Source organism: Bufo bufo, chromosome 2 (assembly GCF_905171765.1).
Source record: "Bufo bufo chromosome 2, aBufBuf1.1, whole genome shotgun sequence".
NCBI lineage: Eukaryota > Metazoa > Chordata > Amphibia > Anura > Bufonidae > Bufo > Bufo bufo.
In genome coordinates this window covers 89,308,555-89,331,956 of record NC_053390.1, presented here as the reverse complement: position 1 = coordinate 89,331,956, position 23,402 = coordinate 89,308,555, and the positions used below count along the sequence as shown (strand labels likewise).

Genomic DNA, 23,402 nt, shown 5'->3' with positions numbered 1-23,402 from the left:
ACAGAGAAAACTGCATTACTATCATATATTCTATAAACCCTGCATGCTTTAACCATATATTAAACAGCGGCTTTTAAACTCATTAGGATCTACAGAAAAGTAAAACTCCTCGAGGTCCATGAGCCCAATGGAAGCAAAGAGTAAGCTATGCAGGCACAGAAAAGAAACATTAGGTAGTCTGTATGGTGCATTAACACTGTGAAGCTTTGAAGGGACTGATAAATCTTCATAATTGGTGGCCAACCTTCTAGCTAATGCCAAGACCTACAGTCGTGGCCAAAAGTTTTGAGAATGACACAAATATTAGTTTTCACAAAGTTTGCTGCTAAACTGCTTTTAGATCTTTGTTTCAGTTGTTTCTGTGATGTAGTGAAATATAATTACACGCACTTCATACGTTTCAAATGCTTTTATCGACAATTACATGACATTTATGCAAAGAGTCAGTATTTGCAGTGTTGACCCTTCTTTTTCAGGACCTCTGCAATTTGACTGGGCATGCTCTCAATCAACTTCTGGGCCAATTCCTGACTGATAGCAACCCATTCTTTCATAATAACTTTTTGGAGTTTGTCAGAATTAGTGGGTTTTTGTTTGTCCACCCGCCTCTTGAGGATTGACCACAAGTTCTCAATGGGATTAAGATCTGCGGAGTTTCCAGGCCATGGACCCAAAATGTCAACGTTTTGGTCCCCGAGCCACTTAGTTATCACTTTTGCCTTATGGCACGGTGCTCCATCGTGCTGGAAAATGCATTGTTCTTCACCAAACTGTTGTTGGATTGTTGGAAGAAGTTGCTGTTGGAGGGTGTTTTGGTACCATTCTTTATTCATGGCTGTGTTTTTGGGCAAAATTGTGAGTGAGCTTACTCCCTAGGATGAGAAGCAACCCCACACATGAATGGTCTCAGGATGCGTTACTGTTGGCATGACACAGGACTGATGGTAGCGCTCACCTTTTCTTCTCCGGACAAGCCTTTTTCCAGATGCCCCAAACAATCGGAAAGAGGCTTCATCGGAGAATATGACTTTGTCCCAGTCCTCAGCAGTCCATTCACCATACTTTCTGCAGAAGATCAATCTGTCCCTGATGTTTTTTTTTGGAGAGAAGTGGCTTCTTTGCTGCCCTTCTTGACACCAGGCCATCTTCCAAAAGTCTTCGCCTCACTGTGCGTGCAGATGCGCTCACACCTGCTTGCTGCCATTCCTGAGCAAGCTTTGCACTGGTGGCACTCCGATCCCGCAGCTGAATCCTCTTTAGGAGACGATCTTGGTGCTTGCTGGACTTTCTTGGACGCCCTGAAGCCTTTTTAACAAGAATTGAACCTCTTTCCTTGATGTTATTGATGATCCTATAAATTGTTGATTGTGGTGCAATCTTAGTAGCCACAATATCCTTGCCTGTGAAGCCATTTTTATGCAACGCAATGATGGCTGCATGCGTTTCTTTGCAGGTCACCATGGTTAACAATGGAAGAACAATGATTTCAAGCATCACCCTCCTTTTAACATGTCAAATCTGCCATTTTAACCCAATCAGCCTGACATAATGATCTCCAGCCTTGTGCTCGTCAACATTCTCACCTAAGTTAACAAGATGATTACTGAAATGATCTCAGCAGGTCCTTTATGACAGCAATGAAATGCAGTGGAAAGTTTTTTTGGGGATTAAGTTAATTTTCATGGCAAAGAAGGACTATGCAATTCATCTGATCACTCTTCATAACATTCTGGAGTATATGAAAATTGCTATTATAAAAACTTAAGCAGCAACTTTTCCAATTTCCAATATTTATGTAATTCTCAAAACTTTTGGCCACGACTGTACATACCGAAAAAAATCTGGAGAATCTGGAGAATGACCAGCAGTGTTGGGCTGGCCCACCAGAGTACCAGAGGATCCTCTGGTAGTTCTAGGCTCTGATGCCGTAGTGCCGCCCCCCCCCCCAAAAAATAAATAAAAATAAATAAATAAATAAATTAGAACAGTCTTTGGAGACAATACAGGTCCACTAGGGTCTATTTCTTTGAATTAAAACCTATTAGACTATATTGACGGTATGAAGGTTGGGCCCTGAGAATAATTTCCTCTAGAGGGCCGAAAGAATCCCAGTCTGACCCTGATGACTAGCTTACTGGCTCTCCCAATAAGTGAATATTTTTGCCCCACATACCCATTTTTTATGTCAGCACTTTCCATTGCCTATTCTCAGCATAAGTGCATCCTGGCAGGATGTTTACATGCAAGACTTTCTATTATCATTAGCTTCTGGTTGCGTTTTCTAACCAAACCCATCTTGCTTTGCTCTATAATGTTTCTCAGAGCTTGATCGTCTCTGCAGTAGTCATGCCCCTTACACCTCCCCTCTCCAAGTTAGTTAGATGAAGAAAGCCCTGAGAAACATTACAGAGCAAAGCATGAAGGGTTTGGTTAGTAAACCCAGCAGGAAGAAGATGGAAACAGGAAGTTCTGTATGTAAACAACCTGCCAGGATGCAGTATTGCTGAGAACAGGTGAAGGAAAATGCTGACATGAAAAATAGGCATATAGGGAAAAAATATGCAGTGTTTGGGGTTACTCTGGTCAGATAAAACAAAATCATTACGTAACAAGAGAACCAGTAAGCTAGTCATTCTCCCAAATAAAAAACAATTCCAGTAAGTGTAAAGAATAGCAGTAAATAAATAGATAAAAATTATGAAACATGAAAATCCCTTTAAACTATTGACTTATTTTCTCATTGTCTACTAATATCGTATATTCCAGCAGGCTCAGAAATGTGAATTAATAGCCACCAACCAATCCATCCGTCATCACTTCCACCTTCATACACTTCAAATATCCTACTGATTGAAACAATGACTCATTTATGTATGATAGAGCCGCTCCCTTCTCCTGACCTCTGTATATAACCACCATCAATCTCCTTATATTCTCTCTTATCCAGATTTATTAGGTAGATAGTTTGTCACTGTGTAATTGAATCTCTCTCTCACAACAGGCCTGGAATCTGTCCCAAACACTTTACTCTGATTGTACTTCTAAAGCTTGCGTTGACCCAGTACAGACTGTAACAAGCAGCTTATTTTTCCTGTCAGGCTCATTTACATAATTTCATGATCATTTTATTTATTTTTTTCACTTTAAAAATAAAAATAAACAATAACGGGAACTAAATGACTGAAAATAATATCATAATCTAGTAAAGGGGACCTGACAAACAGAGAAGTCGTATAATGTAGAATCTTGTAGATGTAGAAAAATGTCTTATTTTTGTGTAGTTATCCCCATTCTACAGGAGCAACCTAGAATTTCTGCCCATAATAATCAACCATCCACAGACATCCACAGGGAAAACCTCAGGTTCCTGAGCCTCAATGTGAAATATCTTCCATGGACTCTTTCCTGTCATGTTTCATTTATAGTACTTCTGTCCTCAAGTAACCACTCCCATCTAATATAATGTTTTGTAAATGTTTAGTTTCCCTACCCCTCTTCCCTCCCATCCCCTTTTCTCCTGTTACTCATCCCCAAGCATGTGTGGACAAGAATACGCCTATGCATAGTCTTCGATTAATTGGACTTCTATGATGGACCATATTATTCTTTTAGGAACTTTCTTCTTCAATTAGTAGACTGTATTGATCTGCTGCATTACATGGTATATATCTATCGCTATGGGGATCGACCCATTGTCCCTAGTTGCCATTTTCTCCAATCTGTGAATGTTGTTTTCTGTAATTTTATTTGAAAGCATCAATAAAAACATATAAAAAAATATTATAGTGGCTCAGTAGTTAAAGAGATTGTCCAGTTTAGACAGCCTATTTTCATATATTCTATTATGTAATTGTGAGGGGGTCCTCTGTTCAGGATCCTCATCTCTTGGCCAAAGTGGAGAGCGGCTACAAAGAGCAACTCTCACTCTGGAGGACCTGTTCCGTCCTGCATTTCATAGACCACTGATTTGAATTAATTAAAGGGGTTTTCCAAGTGTTTAGTATTAATGACCTATCCTCTGGATAGGTCATTAGTATCTGTTCGGTGGGCGCCCAACACCCGGCAACCCAATCAGCTGTTTAAAGAGGCTGTGGCACCCTAGTGAGTCCGGTCCATTGTATAGCGGCTGTGCTCAGTATCGCATTTCAGACCCATTCACTTGAATCGGACTGAGCTGCACCTAGGCCATGTAACCACTGAAAGGGACGTCACTGACCTAGGAAGAGGGTATGGCGCTCACTGGAGTGCCACAGCCTCTTCAAACTGCAAATTGTCAGGGGTCCCAGGTGTCAAACCCCCACCAATCTGATATTGATGACCTGTCCCCAGTTTTATGGTGTCCTAACTAAGGGCAACATAAATGACTGATTCTCTTAGCAAAATGCTGGGTCACTTTCTTTAATTGACCCAATCAATCTGCCAACATCTTGTATTGAAAAGCTCCAGCTCATAATGATGAGTCCTGAATATTCATGAGCTCCTGACTCTTCCCGCCTACCTGCTGCTGATTGACAGTTATTTTCCATATGAATCAGCAGCAGGTGGGCAGGAGAGTGGCTATAGCTCTGAATTAAAAAAACGCTGGACTAACTGACATCACGCTGGACTCAAATACATCTAATGCAGAATACATTTAAGGCACTTTTTAGTAGTTAATGATTGTATATAATTAGTTAGATTATAATCAAATATCCACATGACAGGTTCCCTTTAAATACTCGGATAACTTTAATAGGCATTGTGTAATGCTTCATTACTCCTGAGATGGCACTGTAGGAAAACTGAACACTTAATTTCAGGTGGCTCTTTAGATTACAGCTAGGGAGTCCCAGCAGGCAGACACATTGTCATCAGCCTATTGTCAAGGGACTCTATTTTTAACACAGCTGACTTAGGGCGGGTAAAAGTAACAGCTGCAGCCTCAGATAGCTCATGCAGGCCAAAGGTTCCTCTCTCAAATGAGAAGACACCAGGTGTATAAATGCTACATGGTGGGTGGAGGAGTCCTATTACTAGAGAGGTCAGGACTGCTATTAAATTGCTGGTAAAAATGTGTCTGTCCCGTTCAGAGAGTCTGTCCGTAACTTTAACCATGTACAGCACTCTATTCTGTATCCAAAGAAACCCATAAAGAGCATTTCTCACTCTGGAGGACCCAGGATGTCTATGAATTAAACATGCAGCCCACTGATTTAAAAGATATTGTCTCCTGTGGCTATGATGAAAGCACATTTTTGCTGCCAAATTCCCCCAGATTATAGCTCATTGCTGGCAGCTCTGAGCAGCAGGACTCATTGTGACGAGCTTATTGTTGAAGAACCTTTCTAAAAACAAGATATTGCCTAAAGTGATCAACCCCTTTAAGCTGCTGGGCATTCATACTTTTATGTGACAGGTGTCACAGAGTCTGCGTTTGCTTCATAGAACAGTGGCAGAGTATTCTTCACTGGAAGACTAAAACACTGCACCTTCATCATCAAACAGTTATCATATTGGGTAGAGATAAGCAAACTTCTCAAAAATTTGATTCGGCCGATTCGCCGAATTTTCCGAAAAGATTAGATTCGTTCCGAATTTATTCACGGCGAATCGTGTTAAAAAACAGCTATTTCCTGGCTGCAGATAGTCTGCATGGTGGTGTAGAACACTGTGCTATGCAGTAACACGCATAGGGAGTCTGCTGTGGTAGTGAAACAATACTGTGAGTCAGTATGACATGCACATGACAGGCGTCGCTCTTAGAATCACTGCACACTTCACTTATTTGGGCAGTTACGGGGGCCAAAACTGACCAAATAACTCAAGTGTGAACTCAGCCTTACAGGTCGATGTTAGCGCCAGGTATAAAGAACCGTGCAGAGGCCCAAGATCCTACTGTAGTGTGAAAGAGCACACTCCTTACACCGTTGTCAGCTGATTCCACATAGATGTCTACAGAACCTGTTTTATTAAACGCTTTACAAGTATAGCCCCCCTGACAGAGTGGAGAGGGTGTCAGCAGTAAATTTGTGTTGACATCACTGATTATTTTGCCCTTCCTCTAATCCGTCAGAACAATAACCCCCAAAAAAACGGATCCTGTCTGTTGAGCATCTGCCTTCACTCAGTCAGCATTTGGTCAGTAATCCATCAGTATCGCTAAAGCCCAAAAAAAACAGGAGTGGATCCAAAACAGAGATGATGCATGAATGGAATATTTGCATGTCTTCTGTGTTTTGTACCCACTCCTGCTTTTGGCTACTAAATTATACGCCAATTCTGATGGGACCATACAGGCCTTACAGCTGCTACACAGACAGGATCCGTTGTGCACTTCATTTTTCTTGACTTCTGACAGATCAGAAGAAGGGTCAAATAAATAATGATGTCAACCAGACCAAAAAGGCAAAATAGTGGCCCAGTCATGGAGTGGGGAGGGTGGGAGAACAACTTAAGAAGTCCACAGAGTAGCCCAATGACATAGTGTTGAGTTAGCAGCAGCATGAGGAGGCCACAGAGTGGCAAGGTGGCATAGTGTGGAGGTGGCAGCAGCATGAGGAGGCCACAGAGTGGCCCAGTGACATAGTGTTGATTTAGCAGCAGCATGAGGAGACCACAATTTGGCGAGGTGACAGTGTGGAGGTGGAAGCAGCAGCAGCGTAAGGAGGCCACAGAGTGGATCTTCAATGACAGTGGATCTTCAATAACAGCTGGGAGGGTGCTATCCAAGTATGCCACCACCTGCTGGTTCAGATTCTGCTCTATGTCTAGCTGCTGGTGAGTAGTTTCTTCACTATGCGGGTGAAAAAAGCTGCTCATCAGTGACTCTAGACTCAGGCTGCCGCTGATGGAGCTGGTACTGCTCCTGCCCCCCCCCAAAGCAGCCATGTCAGTGGAACATGAGCGCAGAGGGCCCACGCGGTCAGACCTGCGAGAGGATGGACGATGGCGCAGATAGGCAGCAGCCAACTGACTACCTAGGATCTTTATAGTAGTTCAGTTTGTCCTCCCTCTCAGCGGGTGCAAAAAAGGTCCCCATTTTGGACCGGTAGCAAGGGACTAACATGGTGGAGAACCAGTAGTCATCTCTCTGCCGAATGGTGACAATTCGGCTGTCACTACACAAGCAAGTGAGCATGCATTTGCGCAAGTGGCTCGGAGGGATTCCCTGCCTCCATCTCCACTGCATACTGCCACGGTGTGTCTGGGTCATCTGACTCGTCTTCCTCATCTCCCTCTTGCTCCTCCGGCTGCTCCTGCTCCTCCTCTCCTGTCACCTGTGTAGAAACATCACCCATTTTGCTACACATTGCTTGTGCTCCAGTGCCCTCCTTCTCCTTCAGTTAAGCCCCAACAGGGCTCATGTGGCCATGAGATGTAGGTGCCACGTCTCCAGTCCCCTGACCAGCCAGATTTACCAGCATCTTTTCCAGAATAGGAATCAGTGGAATGGCATTGTTCATCCCGTACTCCTGGCAACTGACAAATAAAGTGGCCTCCTCAAAGGGCCTGAGCAAATGGCAGGTGTCACGCATGAACAGCCACTGGCTAACATCAAAGTTACACAGGGGAGTACCTCTGTCCACCTGTATCATCAAGAAATCGTTTATGGCCTTTCTCTGTTCGTACAGTCGGTCCAACATATGGAGGGTATAATTCCAACGGGTGGAAACGATGCATATCAGCCTATGTTGGGGGGACGCCATTCTGCCGCTGCAGCTTAAGGAGTGTGTGCTTTGCAGTGTACGAGTGGCTGAAGTGCATGCAAAGTTTCCTGGCCATTTTTATGATGTCTTGCAGATGGGTGGAAGACTTCAGGAACCGCTTGACAACCAGATTGAACACGTGCGCCCTGCAGGGCACATGGCTCAGCCCTACTTAGCGCAGCGCCGACACCATGTTCTTCCCGTTGTTGGTCACCATGGTTCCGATTTTGAGTTGTCGCGGAGAAAGACAGGATTCGATTTCTTGATGAAGGACGCGGAGCAGTTCCTCCCCTTTGTGACTCCGTTCGCCCAGGCAAAATAGGTGCAGAAAAGCGTGACACCGCCGTGCCCTGCACATGTGGTATGCTGGTGGGGCACTGTGAATTGTCCCTGTAGTGGAGGCTGAGGACAAGTTGGAGGATGAGGAGACAGAGGCGGACATTGTCACAGGACCATCGGCGTGAAAACGTGGAGGCAGAAGCGGCGTCACCTGGTCAAGTTACTGGTTTGGCTGGGCAGGAACCACATTTACCCAGTGGGCCGTAAAGTACATATATTGTCCTTGACTGTAGTTACAGCTCCACACGTCGGCACTGCCGTCCACTTTGGCAGACACCGACAGGCTCAAGGACTGGCCCACCTTCTGTTCTACATATGTGTGCAGGGCTGGTACAGTGCACGCATACTGTTGTCTCTTGGAAATCGCCATCAATTGCTGAAACAATGACCGACTAGGAGGAAGAGGAGAATGAGCATCAGGACCAGCAGATGATGGGATGGACAGACAGCTTCCTTTGGCTAAGGTGGTGGAGCCTTGACTGCCTGAAATCGGGTGCGTTCCACTGGGTGATGCAGCGGTTGCTGCGGCAGGCTGGACCACCACATTGGAGCCACGGCTCTACCAGGCCACTTTATGGTGACGCTGCATATGTTGACGCAGGGCCGTGGTGCCAACATTGGCACCCTGGCCACACTTCACCTTCTGCTCACAGATTCGACAAATGGCCATGTTCACCTCCCCAGGCAGCTTAACAAATAACTGCCACACCGCCGAGTAGGTGATTTTACCTCCACACTGACTGACTGCTACCGACACTGCCTCTGTGAACCACTACACCACTACTTTCCGGGCCGGTAGGCTCCTGTGAAGCGGGTGGTCTACCCCGGGCATGTTTGGCTCCCGACCTCCCACTGCTGCCACCCTACTGACTCCCAGACACGCTACCGACTTGCTGGCTTCACCGCTGCCTCACACGCAAGCTGCCACCCTCTTCTCCTGATGATGATAAAGCCCTTTCATCACCCAGCTCCCAATTGTGATCGGCTACATCCTCATTGAGTACAGTCTGCACGTCACTGATGTCCACCTCAACGGTCTCTGAGCCAGGAACCTGACCGCTCGCAATACCAGCTCTCACGCCACTCTCCTGTGGCAGGTTGAGGACAGAGGCAGGTTGAGGACAGGTGAGGGCACAGGGCCTGCTCCCAGGCCATGCCAGCTAAGGCTCCATTCAAACGTCCGCAATTATGTTCCACATTTTGCAGAACGGAATTGCGGACCCATTCATTTTTATGGGGCCACACTATGTGCTGAATAGGTGCAGAAAAGCGTGACACCGCCGTGCCCTGCACATGTGGTATGCTGGTGGGGCACTGTGAATTGTCCCTGCAGTGGAGGCTGAGGACAAGTTGGAGGATGAGGAGACAGAGGTGGACATTGTCACAGGACCACGGCGTGAAAACGTGGAGGCGGAAGCAGCGTCACCTGGCCAAGTTACTGGTTTGGCTGGGCAGGAACCACATTTACCCAGTGGGCCGTAAAGTACATGACCGCTCGCAACACCAGCTCTCACGCCACTCTCCTGTGGCACGTTGAGGACAGAGGCAGGTTGAGGACAGGTGAGGGCACAGGGCCTGCTCCCAGGCCATGCCAGCTAAGGCTCCATTCAAACGTCCGCAATTCTGTTCCACATTTTGCGGAACGGAATTGCGGAGCCATTCATTTTTATGGGGCCACACTATGTGCTGTCCGGATCCGCAATTCTGTTCCCCCCAAAAATAGAACATGTCCTATTCTTGTCTGCAATTACGGACAAGATTAGGCATTTTCTATTATAGTGGCGGCAATGTGCGGTCCGCAAAATGCGGAACACACATTGCCGGTGTCAGTGTTTGGAGGTTGTGTCTGACAAACCCACCGACTCTTGGCTGGGGGTGTCTGATGTCACTTGCGACGAAGTCGAAGATCGAGTCAACCATTCAAGAACTGCTGTGTTGCTGGTCAAGACACAGCCGCTAGCTTACACTGGGAGCTCAGGCCTCTCGCCGTGACCCCTGCTGCCACGCCCTCTTACTCTGCGCGACCTGTGCCTGCGCCAGAAACATTTAGGCCTGTGCCGCTCCCCTGTGCAGGGCCTGTCACTTCTCTGTCTGACATACTGTTAGATCAAATAAGTAAATAAAAAGGAAACTAATACACCCCAAAAAAGGCTGTAATTTTGTCACTTCACCACACAACGGCAAATAATACTTTTTTTTGCCACTAATATACGGCAAAAAAAGCTTTAGAACATATGACTGCACCACTGAACGGCAAATAATATATTTTTTGGCCAAAAAGGGCTTTAATTTTCTAATTTCACCACACAACGGCTAATAAGCCATTTTTCTTTTTCCCCATTAATACACGCCAAAAAAGGCTTTAGAACATATAACTGCAGCCGTGAACGGCAAATAACGTTTTTTTTTTTGCCACTATTACATGCCAAAAAGGGCTTTCATTTTCTCTCTTCACCACACAACGGCTAATAAGCCATTTTTCTTTTTTCCCACTAATACACGCTAAAAAAGACTTCAGAACATATAACTGCGGTCGTGAACGGCAAATAATATTTATTTTTTTGCCACTAATACACGCCAAAAAGGGCTGTAATTTTCTCTCTTCAACACCAAACGGCTAATAAGCCCCCTTTTTCCCCCCACTAATACACGACAAAAAAAGGCTTTAGAACATATACATAAGTGCACAAGGGCTAATAATTTTCTGGAATTACAGAGGTATCATCTATTGCAAACCTGAAATGATCAGCAGTATAATGGCAATTTGGATCCCCAGTCAGTGCAGCAATGTGCAATAGGATCGCTTCTATTACCCAGGCTGTATACTCCCCTATTTAACCCTGTTCTGCTTCAATGCTGTGGAATGATTCCTCCCTATCCTTTCCTTACACTTCTAATACTTTTTCCCTGAACTTCTATTGAGCAAAATATAAGTTTTCAAGTCTTTCCTAGCACTGTCCCTAGCGCCTGCTAATGTCTCTCCCTGCACTAAGTACACTGGAAAATGGCTGAATCCAAGATGACTGAGGCTATTTATAGGGCTGTGACATCACAGGGCTGGCTGGCTGCTGATTGGCTGCATGCATGGCATTGTGGGTGATCCCTCGTTCCCAGAGTTCTTTGCTCCATGTCCTAACATGGGCAGCAGCCATTTTAGGAAAAAATGCGATTCGTTACCACAAAGCATGAGAAAATTTGTATTCTCTGCGAATTGAATAATTCCTGAAATTCAGATCGAATTCCACTTCATCAGCTTTGATTCGCTCATCTCTAACTATCATTATATATGTCTGGGGAGCAATCATTAGTAGAAATAAAATGGCCGCCATCCTATTAGTGCACACAAAACCTGTCCTAATCACACAGGAGGACAAGTTATTTCAGAGCACTGAGATAAAGAGCTGCCTCTTCCTCCGCTCTTACTTGTCAGGGATTATGATCCTGAATACAGCTCATAGGATCTTTAGCTAAATCTCTGTAGGGATGGGGTTCTTGAGGAGACATGAAGTACAGAGAGGGCGGACAGGACAGACTGTGATAATGTGGGGCTGTGGTAATGGAGTCTGTATACAAGTGCTGCTGCTCATTACCCCTACCTCCTCTCTGTACTTCATGTCTCCTCATGAACTCCATTCCTACAGAGAGTCAGGTGAAGATCTTATTAAACTGTATTCAGGACCATAATCTCTGACAAGTAGGAGAGAATAGGATGGCGGCCATCTTAGTTCCCCTAATAATTGCTCCCTAGACAAAACAAGCCATTATAACTAATGATTCCTGGAGAACCCCTTTAATGGTTTATCCATAAAATGTGCATGTCTCTTTATGTAACTCCCATGAAATACATTAGAGAGCGCCATACACATGGTGGTCACATTAACAAGAGGAAGGAGACCACTTTCTTGATAGATGTGGGTCCAATGAAATCTTCATAAATCCCTTTAATATGGGGAGGGGAGGTGCGACAGACAAATTCTGAATTATGGCAAGCATTCTGATGTGTGTAGGCCTGGTTGAAATCACAGAGGAAATGTAATTATAGCCGAGGGCAGCTGCGGTTAAACATTATCGATATGACCCAGCGCACGTTACTAGGAAGTTGATTTATACCTGATTGATTTTGCTCTCAAAATGTCTCTTATTAATAAATAGTACAATAGATGACTATTTCATTTAAAGGAAAGGAAACCACAAAGGAGTCTCTGGGAGAAGTTGACGATAAATAAGTAAAGAGCAAAGGACACAAAACTGTTTAAGATACTTAACATCCGTGCCGAGGCCTTCACATATTTTTAAATGGAGCATCAACTTTGGGAATCCCTGTTTATTAGAATCATTGCTGGAGTACAAGCTGAGAGGGTATCCACCTGCAGGGACCTCCATCAATCATCTAAAATCTGCGATGGAACTTGACAGCAAGTGTTCAATTTCTTTGCAGTGCCACCAGAGGGGAAATGAAGCATTACATGGTTCCCATTGAAATGAATGGACTGTATTTGTAAAGCATAGACATGATGGGTCATCCAGACAGAGATAATCCCTATGCTAGCAGATAAAGAACATGAATGGGGGTCTCCTTTCTATAAAATATTAGTTTCATTGTCAAACTTTTCTTCCTTTTCCCTGCTGCTGATCCCATGTTGCCTGCTGATGTCTCCACCTACTTGCCATCTCTTCTAGCCAGAATGGATAACTAGGAGATGTTCTATGATCAGGAATGGGATTAATCTTGTGAAATGCTGAATTATCAGAATTCCAATGCAGAGTACCTAAGGATTCTAAGTAGTCATCAAGGACCGTAAAAGCTATTGCAATAGGTTCCCTTGGATTTCAATGGGAGGTTGTTTTCTACTTTGGAAAAAAATCTGATTGTCAGTTTCCCTAAAACAAGCTGATCTTTGGTGACCCCAGAAATCAGCTATAAACAGTGGGAGAACTGCAATCTCTTTCCTTATTCCATGGATTACATCACTTTCGTTTTTCTATCAACTGTCCAGGGAAAGAGTCTCATGGGGCCGAGCTTCTAAAATGGGCCTCAAAATGTGCATTTTTGGGAAGGCTTTTTGGGCATCCTGGGTAAATCAGGTTGGAGCTTAAAGATGTTCTCTAGGGCTAAAGTACAAATGACCAAGCCAAAGGAAAGGTCATTAGTACTAGCTCGGAAGTAGTCTATGACCTGTATTACACTGGCCGATGGTCAGCCAGATCATCTCTAACGAGAGTTTGTAGGAACTTTTGTTAGCGATGATCTGGCGGTGTAATACTGCTGCCGATTATCCGATGAAGGAGCAAACTCATCGTTCATCGGGAAATCCAGAATTTTAGGCAAATAATGATCAGTATGGGGACAAGCGATGGCATTAGCGATCGCTCCTCCCCATACTGTGGAGGAGATTGTTCCATGTAATAGTAACGCTGCTCTCATTCAAGTGCATCAAGTTCCTTTCATACCAGTTGTCTACTTTTCCTTTTGCTTTAAAGCCATGTTTCTTGCATGTCTTTTTAAAGGGGTTCTCTAAGATTTACATATTGATGATGTATCCGCAGGATCGGCCAGCAATATGAGATTGGAGAGGAGCCGACTCCTGGAACCCCCACGATAAGCTGTTTGAAGAGGCTGCTGCGCTCTGTGAGTGCTTAGGCCTCTTCACAGGCTATGTGAAGTCACGCTCATCAGTCATATGGCGTAGAAGCAGATCAGACCCACCAAAGTGAATGAAGCTGAGTTGCAACACCAAGCACAGCCGCTATATTGAGGTGCATGCTTGGTAAGCTGTGAAGAGGCCACCGCGCTCGTGGGAGCTCACAGCTGATCAGTGGGGGTGCTTGAAGTTGGATAGGTCCTGAGGATAGGTCATCAATTTGTGAATCCTAGAGAACTCCTTTAATGCCAAAAATATATTACCTTCTCACGGCCGGCCAGTTGCAATTTTTGGGATGTATTTTATGTATATTTTTCGTGGAACAACCCCTTTAAGTTAACCAAGGGTGGGTGGAACCGTTTGGTGCACATTAGCTTCTCTGCTCTGCAGCTCGGGACGCTACTCATGTCAATCAAGTGACAGACGGAGAGTTCACACTGCAAAGCGGAGGAGCTAAGGTGCACCGAGTAGCTAGAGCCCACCCTTGGTGCACTTAAGCCCTAATTTGCATATTTAAAACAAACAAACACACTTCTCCCAAACATAGCAACCGATTAGGAGAAGAAAGGAATTTTTTTTATCAAGTGAGTGACAGATTCCCACCAAGCATGGAGGAATGACAGAGGAGGAGAGTTGCCAGGTCTCCTTTTAACATGAATAAACCTATTGTCCAGCTGCATAGTCCTTGTAAGCCACTCACATACACAGAATAAATCCAGACGCCGCGGCATTTATTATGCAGACTCTGAACTAGCTTAATGCCTTTATGTTGCTGTTTCACAGAATGCATCAGACTAAGTGTCCTCAGTGGTAATTGGGATTCTTATCAGCCGTTGCCTTTACGAGACCTGCATTACCTGATGAAATATGAAGAACACCCGCATGCATTATTTATTTTTAAGTTTTGAATGTAATCTGGTCAAATGATTTATGTGCGCCTCTGCCTTCTTTACTAGTCCCCATTCATGTCGATTTGCCCCTTTTATTGGATTTTTTTTTTCTAATTTCCACTACCGTAAATAAAAATGACCGAATTCTACACGGGAGACAGTGCCCATAACTCACCCAGATTTGCAGCTTGATCCTTTTTTCATTTTTGAAGACAGTCTTAACCTTGAAATCAATCCCCACCGTGCTCACGAAAGCCGACGTGAAGGAGTCATCAGCATAGCGAAACAAGAAGGAAGTTTTGCCGACGCTGCTGTTTCCGATGATAAGCAATTTAAACATGTAGTCAAAGTTCTGATCCGATGTGTCCTTCTGTCCAAACCTGGAGTCCTGTACAGATGCCATCTGCAATCATAAAAGTTGTACATATTACCAGTAGATCTTGTCTGGACGTTCAGTATGAAGAAAGAGTCCCAACCATCACGTAAATGCTGTATCTTGGCTTGCTTGCTATAACCCTTTGATGGTCCCAATGAGGCATATGTATCAATGTAATTGCATTGATGTGATGTCTAGAAAGGGGCTGCAGCAGATTGTCTGAGTGGGACCCCTTTCAACTGCTGATAGGAGGGGGTGCCGGGTGTCAGATGCCAAAGATTATATATTAGTGACTCATCTGATTAGTATTTATGTCAAATAATAATTTAAAAAAAAGACTCATCAGTCCACATTCCCAGTGTTCAGGAGTCATGACTGGGCCACTTTGGGTCTCTGATGACCTGAGCGCTCCTGCATCACTGCACCATATTAGTGAGGTGGCTTAGAGAAGCTTCCCGTGACATACAGTACTGATATGGCGCAGAGTGGGAAGGGGTTCTATATGGGGACTGAATATATGCAGTAACCTAATTTATAACCTATGGCTATGACTGTCAAAGAGGCCACTCAAAGTTTGCCAAGACTTAGTGGTTGAGTATCTCCCTGTGAAGGGCTCTCCCAGGTTGACATCTCTGCAGATGAGTTAAAGATAGCAAAATTTCCTCTGATCTGCCCTGATCTTAAGAACCTACCATCCACAACAGCAACAGTCCACCAAGCATGGACGTTAAAGGATAACTGTCATAATTTTTTTTATTTGCTAGTTTATTAGAGCTAGGCATGTATACCTGAGTTAGTCTGTCAATGATTGTCAAAAGATCTGTGATTACCTTATAATAACAGCTTTCATTAATGTCCCCTGTCCCTTTCCACTGCTCCCTTAAAATACTGTTGCTAGGGCTCATCTGTCTCCAGCTAGGAAGACGGAGGGGCGTTCCTTCACACTGCATGCCTGCATTAGGCTTCAGAGTGAGGAGGCGTGTCTCTCAGTAATCCAATCTGATTGGCTGGCAGGAAGCTGCTGGCTACAGCAAGTTTGTATGTGACCTGAGGGAATGCAGTTTTGGTCTCAGAGAACTGGCAGAGGAGCCATCTTGAGAAGATCCTCGTAATGTAGGATTCAAAACAGCCGTAACTAAGGGGAAAACTCAAGGAAAACAGTGGTAAGTGAGGAAACTAAAGATAGCTTTATGCATAATGCTGCTGCAGCAGTAACATATGTTAAAATTGATTTTAAGAAAATATGACAGTTATCCTTTAAGGGCAGTACCCAAGGTTTCATGGCCCTATAATTGCTTCTAAATGACCTTCAAATGCAGTTTATTACCTCAAACCAAGTGTATCATGGCTATAGTTAGTGGTAAGCGGCCTGTGACTTCTTCGGAGATCCCTCTCAGTTACACTGTTACTCATTACTAGTTGGCGGTAGCACAGTAACAGTAAAATACGCAACTATACGAGAAATGAGGAGAATTACCATAATGTGTGATAAGACTTTATTATATGCTGAATTATGAAATATGAGGACATAAAAATAAGCCAGGACCAGATAGGGAGCATGGCGTCACTCTGGAGAGTGAAATATTGATCCCATTACCACTACGCAGAGGTTCTTTTAGTAGCACCATCCGGTCTATTGTCCATATATCCTCTATTCTCTTAATTATGTGGTTATTTTAGCCAAAAGCAATACAAATGAGAATGAAGCCTAGTAGTACATTAGGAGGTAGTGACCATGGATTCAATTTACCAGTGTTGTTCTCCTACAGCAGCTACGGAGAAAGTTGCTCTCACTGATAGGCATTGGACTACTATCTACAGATATTATTATATATAGTATTTGTATTACTTTCGATGGCCAAATACAGACTGGTATTTTCTGCGAGGCCGCTTTCACATAGTCAGCGTTTGATCAGTGATTATGAGCCAAAACCAGGTGCGGGTCAAAAACACAGAACAGGTCCAACATATCAAAATTTATCTTATCTCTGTGTAGCCTCCACTCCTGGTTTTGACTTATAATCACTGATGGAAATCACTGACCAAACACTGTGTGAATGCAGCTTTTTTTGGCATACAGATGCGTCCACCCTTAACCTGGTAGATTGTAAGCTCTGGTGAGCAGGGCCCTTGTTCTTATGGCTTGAATGGTTGGTTAGTTTTTGTTACTCTGTAATGTCTGATTTTGTCTGTACATGCATAGTTGCCAACTGTCCCAGATTTGCAGGGACTGTTCTGAGACCCCTGAGAATGACCTCCAATCACCCTTCCTTCACAACAGCGTATTGTCCCCTCAACTATTTTTAAAGAGATTTTCAGGAGTTAAATATTGATGCCCTATCCTCAGGATACCTCATCTACAGTATATCAGATGATTAGAGGTCTGACTCCTGGCACCTCAGCCGATAAGCTGTTGGAAGGGACCGCAGTATTTAGGTGGGAATCATGTCCATCAGTCACATGGCCTTTGAGGAGCTCAGTCTCATTCAACTGAGCTGCAATACCAAGCACAGCCGCTATACAGTATGAAGAGGCTGTATTTCGGAAAAAATTCTGGTCTTCTCTGATATGTTAAATGACCCCCTTCCTATTGGTAAATTTGACCTTGATCCAAAATGGCGTCATCTTGAAGATAGGTCCCTTCACCCATTACTTGCTTGGGTATTTATATATTTTATTTTCCCTTTCATTTCTGAAATAAAAGGGTGTTCTGAGACTTTTGACCCTGTAAACCATGACACAACCCTTCACCAGGGCCACTACCACTCCCATACTCTGCACCGGCTCCTCTGGGGCTCGATAAATATAGTAAAATCTCTGATATTCATCCCAGTTAATTATGTGTAAATATATCTTTAAAATAGGTAAAATTCCATTTCTGCTAAAGTCTTATGCAGGAAATTGCTTCACAGCTCAGACAGGAAATAATCTACGTATGTTAACATGTTATGTATAACACACATATCACCAGACAACAATTTACACCCACACCTGTTGCTTCTATTCCAGAAAAAAGTTAAAATTCCATACATAATGGGATATTTTACATTATGTATTTCTGCAACCCATATTGATATACAATAACACCTTTCCAAAAGACCACCTCTTTCAGAAGACCAGCCCTTTACATAGACAAGATTTTCAGTTCTAGAGGACAACATCTAGAGACCATTATCACAGTTTTGGGTGATTGACTCACAGATATTTGACTGTATATTTATAAATACAGATGACAAGTTCAATTTATCTTCCAGGGCTTGCAGTTCGGTTTTATTTATTTTTCTGCCTTTTCTCATATTTCTGCTCATATTGGATCGGACAGACATTTTAGTGGATTCAGCTTATTTGCTGAGGGTGGTTTCTGAATGTTTGGTTTCTTATACCCTACAGGGACTCTATGAAAGCTTTGTGCCCTGTGCTTTAGCTACATTTTTACAGTAAATAAACTGATATTTTACCATTCTTTGGTAAAACAGATCATGACAACCAAACCATAGACTCCTTCAAACGGGAGAGACTGCTGTTTCAGGGTTTTTGACCCTCATCAGTGTAGAGCATGGTGCTGGTTGGCTGGTTTACATACTTTCCATAAATCTTAAGGGAGGGGTACTGGTACTCATTGTAAAGACCCAGGGATGTATGGAGATTTATTTTCAGAAAGATTTCCCTGGGAGAATATTTAAATTAGCTCATGTCAGCCAAACCAGGGACTCCACAAAACGGATCAGAATAGGACATGTTCTATAATTTGTGGAACGGCAACATGGATGCAGACAGCACACAGGTGACATCTGTGTGCTGTCCAACTTTTGGAGACCCATAGACATAAATAGATCTGGGTGCAATCCACAGAAAATGTAGATCGGACCTGGACAAAAACTATGTTCATGAGGCCTTAAGCGGGTTGTCCCTACAGTTTTCAATACAGCATTTGGATCTGAATACTTTTGTAATTGCATGTAATTAAACATTTTGTTTAACCAGTGAGTTATTTAGTAAAATGTATTTGTATAGCGCCACCTGCTGTTTGTTCTTGGCCTTATTTCGTTGTCCTGCTTACTGAGATGGCCGCACATGATCAGTTTCATCCTTCAACTGCCTCTCGAGCTGTAATAGGGAAAGAACTATGGTAGAGAGGGCACACCCCCTGAGCTGCAGCAGAAAAGACACTCCCCTTCCCTTGAGCTGCCAGCTTGATATAAATCTAGGAGAGCAATGAATGTGGAGATCTCTGGATCCATGTGAGGTACAGGAATGGTTCTAGAAGAATATTGTCGTGTAAAGTATGATGTCTAATTTTCATTTTTTACATTATGGGATAACCCATTTAATGGTGGTTTAACTCCTTTAAAGGAATTGTTCATTTTTTCGTGACCGGACCTGTGGAGAGAAGCATGCTTACTTGCTCCCTGCAACTGGGTCCTGGCATCTTCACTTCTCAACTGCTATTGCAGCACTCAGGTCCCCTGCTGTCAGCATCCGGTTTGACTGGCTGCAGTGGTAACCTGCCCTCTATGTGTCACGTCAATTGGTCACGTGACACAAGGGGGGAAGGTCGCTACTGCAACCAGTCATTGGCTGCAGCAGCGTCAAACCGGATGCTGACAGCAGGGGACCTGAGTGCTGCAATAGCAGTTGGTAGATGAAGGAGCCAGGACCCAATGGTGGGGAGCAGATACGTTTGCTTCCCTCTGTAGGTCTGGCCACAAGGGGGGAGGGGGTCTGCCGAAAGAACCTCAGAAGATGAAAAAGTCCTTTAAGGAGTCCAGAAAAGCTAGATGATAAACCTGGTGGACATTCCTAGAACAGGTTGAATTGAATTTTTACCAACTTGACAAAAAACGACAACTTAGACTTTTGGGTCATTCTAGATGGATACGCTCTGTATCACACAACTAATATTTAGTGTTTGGAACAGTGATTAGATTTTTCCTAATTTTAGTGAACAGATTTCCAGAATACCACTGAGAACCGAGCCTTAGTCATTTAACTGAGGGTTTCTTCATAAATGACAACATTATTCAAAGTGACATTTAGGCATTCATTAAATACACTATTTTGGATAAAGTAATATTGAAGAACCTGATAATTACTTTCCCCAGGATGTCAAACATGCTAATCAAGAAAGTATACATAATGAGAAGACGTCTGCTAACTGCTAATGAAACATTAATACCAAGAGTCTTCTCAAAACATGTCTCTGAAGAAACAGGGCTGGTAGGAAACCCAAAAGAGACAAGTAATGGAGAAATGTATGTTCAGCTATGGAAGCAGGAAGGGAGAGCTCTTCTGGAATACTTTTTGGTTTCCCTCTCTCAGATCTGGATTAAAGCATGGGTAAAAGGGGTTAGGCTTCCAACTTTTAGGGATCTCTCTCACCTTACTACCATCTCAAATAGTCTACTCTAAACTCCTTTCCTAAAAGATTTTCTTACATTTATATTAAGATGACATTTGTGGTATCCTGTGAGCAGTTGCTTGGGTTACACATGGCACCATTATGTGGGCACTATGGTTGCTGATCTCCTTTTGGCATTGAGTGGTAGTACTATATGGGCGCAGTAAATCACCATTAGCTGGGGGTGCCATGGTAGTACAACAAGGTGTGTACAATTATTTCTGGCCATTATTGCTTATCGGGGAGAATTTGCCCAAAATACAGCATCTACTAGGAAATGCAATCACTTTCCATAGCCTCTGTCTGAAATTGGAAGCGATCAAAAGATACAGTAGGGTTCCATAGACTTTTAGAAAATTCAATAACTAAAAATTTCCTAATGAAATGTAATAAGTTGAGAATCTCTTTAGGTGGACCATGTATAATGTGTTTTAGTATTCTTCTGGTGGGTTACCATGTTATTTCCATGAAAGGGAGTTGTTCTTGGCCAACACTTGACACTACAGACAGACACCACCATACAATCCAAAGTGGTCCTACTCTTGAGGTCAGTCAAATATGAGCTCTACTGTTTGGGCGCTTTGAGTACATACATTCTCTTGGTTTATTTTGCTAGTGTTGCCAGGGAAATAAGATGGTAGAGTTAGGGTTCGGCATACATTTGAAAGATTTGCTGTGGCACATGCTTAAAGGGCATCTGTGTCAGTAGATTTGTACCTATGAAACTGGCTGACCTGTTACATGTGCCCTTGGCAGCTGAAGGCATCTGTGTTGGTCCCATGTTCATATGTACCCGCATTGCTGAGTAAAATGATGTTTTAATTTATGCAAATGAGCCTCTAAGAGCAACGGGGGCGTTACCGTTACACCTAGAGGGTCAGCTCTCTCTGCAACTGCTGCGCTCTCTGCACTTTGATTGACAGGACCGGGTGTGATGACGTTTTCACTGCCTGGCCTCGTCAAAGTGCAGAGGAAGCAGAAGTTGCAGAGAGAGCTGAGCCTCTATGTGTAACGGCAACGCCCCCGTTGCTCCTAGACACTGATTTGCATATAATAAAACATCATTATTCTCAGCAATGCAGGGACCAACACAGATGCCTTCAGCTGCCAAGCGCACATGTAACAGGTCAGCAGGTTTCATAGGTACAAATCTGCTGACAGACGCCCTTTAATGACTGAGCCTTCTAAATAGCTCTCCTGTTAGCCAGACACCTATGGTATAGAGGTATGTTAGGGCCATGGGCCCAAAACCAAAATATGTATACCGCCCCCACCTATAATTTTCCATTGATACTCCTGGGTGTCCTTCTATGTGGTGGGTGGATGTTTAGGCCCCCATAGGCATCAGGGCCTAGTGCCATTGCTACCTTTAACTGCCCTATAGCTGGGCAGAGCAATGGCAGATGAACATGCCATATACATGCACTGAGGTGTGCAGAGGACCATGGTGCAGATGCGGTTAGTACATACTGTAATATGGCAGCACTACTATGTGCAGTGACATTTCAGGTGATGTTACATACTTTGCATGGAGGCTCAGGAGTATTACCCTAAGTCTGGTATATATACAGTTTATATAGTCATTTATCGTTTCAATCATTGACAGCAGAGGTTGTCACTGACATCATAGTACCGCCGCTGCTTTGCTTCTGTCTACCAGCTCCTGACTTCTTGCCAGTTCCCTGACAACCAGTTGATTACAATCTTGTCTTCTTTAGCTTGCTCATTTTGCATGAACTCCTTGATTCTTCCTGACAGGTCTGAATGATCTATGCCTTCTCTCTGCTGCTATTTTCCACTGCACTCAAGAGGTTATCACTGAAGATCTCATGTAGTCAGCCTTCTGGAGGCTCGTCTGAAAGTAAGGGGGTGGTGGGTTGAAGCCCTAACATATAATGATCTGATCACACCATAACATCTTAAAGGGACACTACCATCAACATTTTTTGTCACATATTAACAGCCTATATATATATATATATATATACAGACACATACATATTTTTTTTTCTACATTTCATTTTTTGAAGTCACTCCATGTATTCTTCTTTCTGTCCTGACCCTTTTACTTCCTCATTTGTTTGGACTTTAAGAACAGCAGACAGTGTAGCTTCTCTCTCACTCCGACCAGAGAGGGAAGGAAGATGAGAATAGCTGTAAGAGAACGTTCACATGGTGGTTTTTTAAGTGGAATTTTGACGCGGACAGCTGTGCCAAAATTTCGGCGAATGCATCTCAATCACGGAGTGGCGGCTAAAAGCCGCGGCCGCGCAGAGAAGGGACATGTCCTTAGGAATAGTTCTGACATTGTGGCCCATGGACAAGAAAAGGTTGTGCATTCTTGATCTAGACTGTCTATATTATTATTATTTATTATTAAAGCGCCATTCATTCCATAGCGCTGTACATATGATGAGCGGTGCACATACATAATACAGACAATTGCACTAATCATAAACAAGACAAGTTACAAACTGGTACAGAAGGAGAGAGGGCCCTGCCAGTGAGGGCTTACAATCTATATGGTATGGGTGAAGGACACAGTAGGTGCGAGTTAAGTTGGTCATGGCGGTATAGAGGCAGCGGGGTCACTGGTTGTAGGCTTGTCTGAAGAGGTGGGTTTTCAGGTTTCTTTTGAAGGATTCCAATGTAGGTGAGAGTCTGACATGTTGGGGTAGCGAGTTCCAGAGTATGGGGGATGCACGGGAGAAATCTTGGAGTCGATTGTGGGAAGAGGCAATAAGAGGAGAGGAGAGAAGGAGGTCTTGTGAGGATCGAAGAGTGCGTGTGGGGATGTATCTGGAAAGTAGCTCAGAGATGTAGGGAGGGGACAGGTTATGGACGGCCTTGTATGTATTTGTTAGTACTTTGAAGTGAATTCGCTGGGCAATGGGGAGCCAGTGAAGGGATTGGCAGAGGGGAGAGGCAGAGGAGTAATAGGGGGAGAGGTGGATTAGTCGGGCAGCAGAGTTGAGGATAGATTGGAGGGGTGCGAGAGTGCTAGATGGAAGGCCACAGAGGAGAATGTTGCAGTAGTCTAGGCGAGAGATAATGAGGGCATGTACAAGAATT

The 23,402-nt window shown here is 43.9% G+C and overlaps 1 protein-coding gene across 1 annotated transcript in view; it reads right to left on the bottom strand.

The window, feature by feature from the left end:
- Positions 1 to 14,959, bottom strand: part of RAB3C (RAB3C, member RAS oncogene family) — a 153,691-nt gene extending 138,732 nt beyond the window's left edge. Inside the window, exon 1 of the mRNA XM_040420169.1 lies at positions 14,732 to 14,959. Within this exon, the coding sequence (XP_040276103.1) occupies positions 14,732 to 14,959 (228 nt within the window). The remainder of the gene's footprint in view (positions 1 to 14,731) is intronic.
- Between the last annotated feature and the right edge of the window lie 8,443 nt (positions 14,960 to 23,402).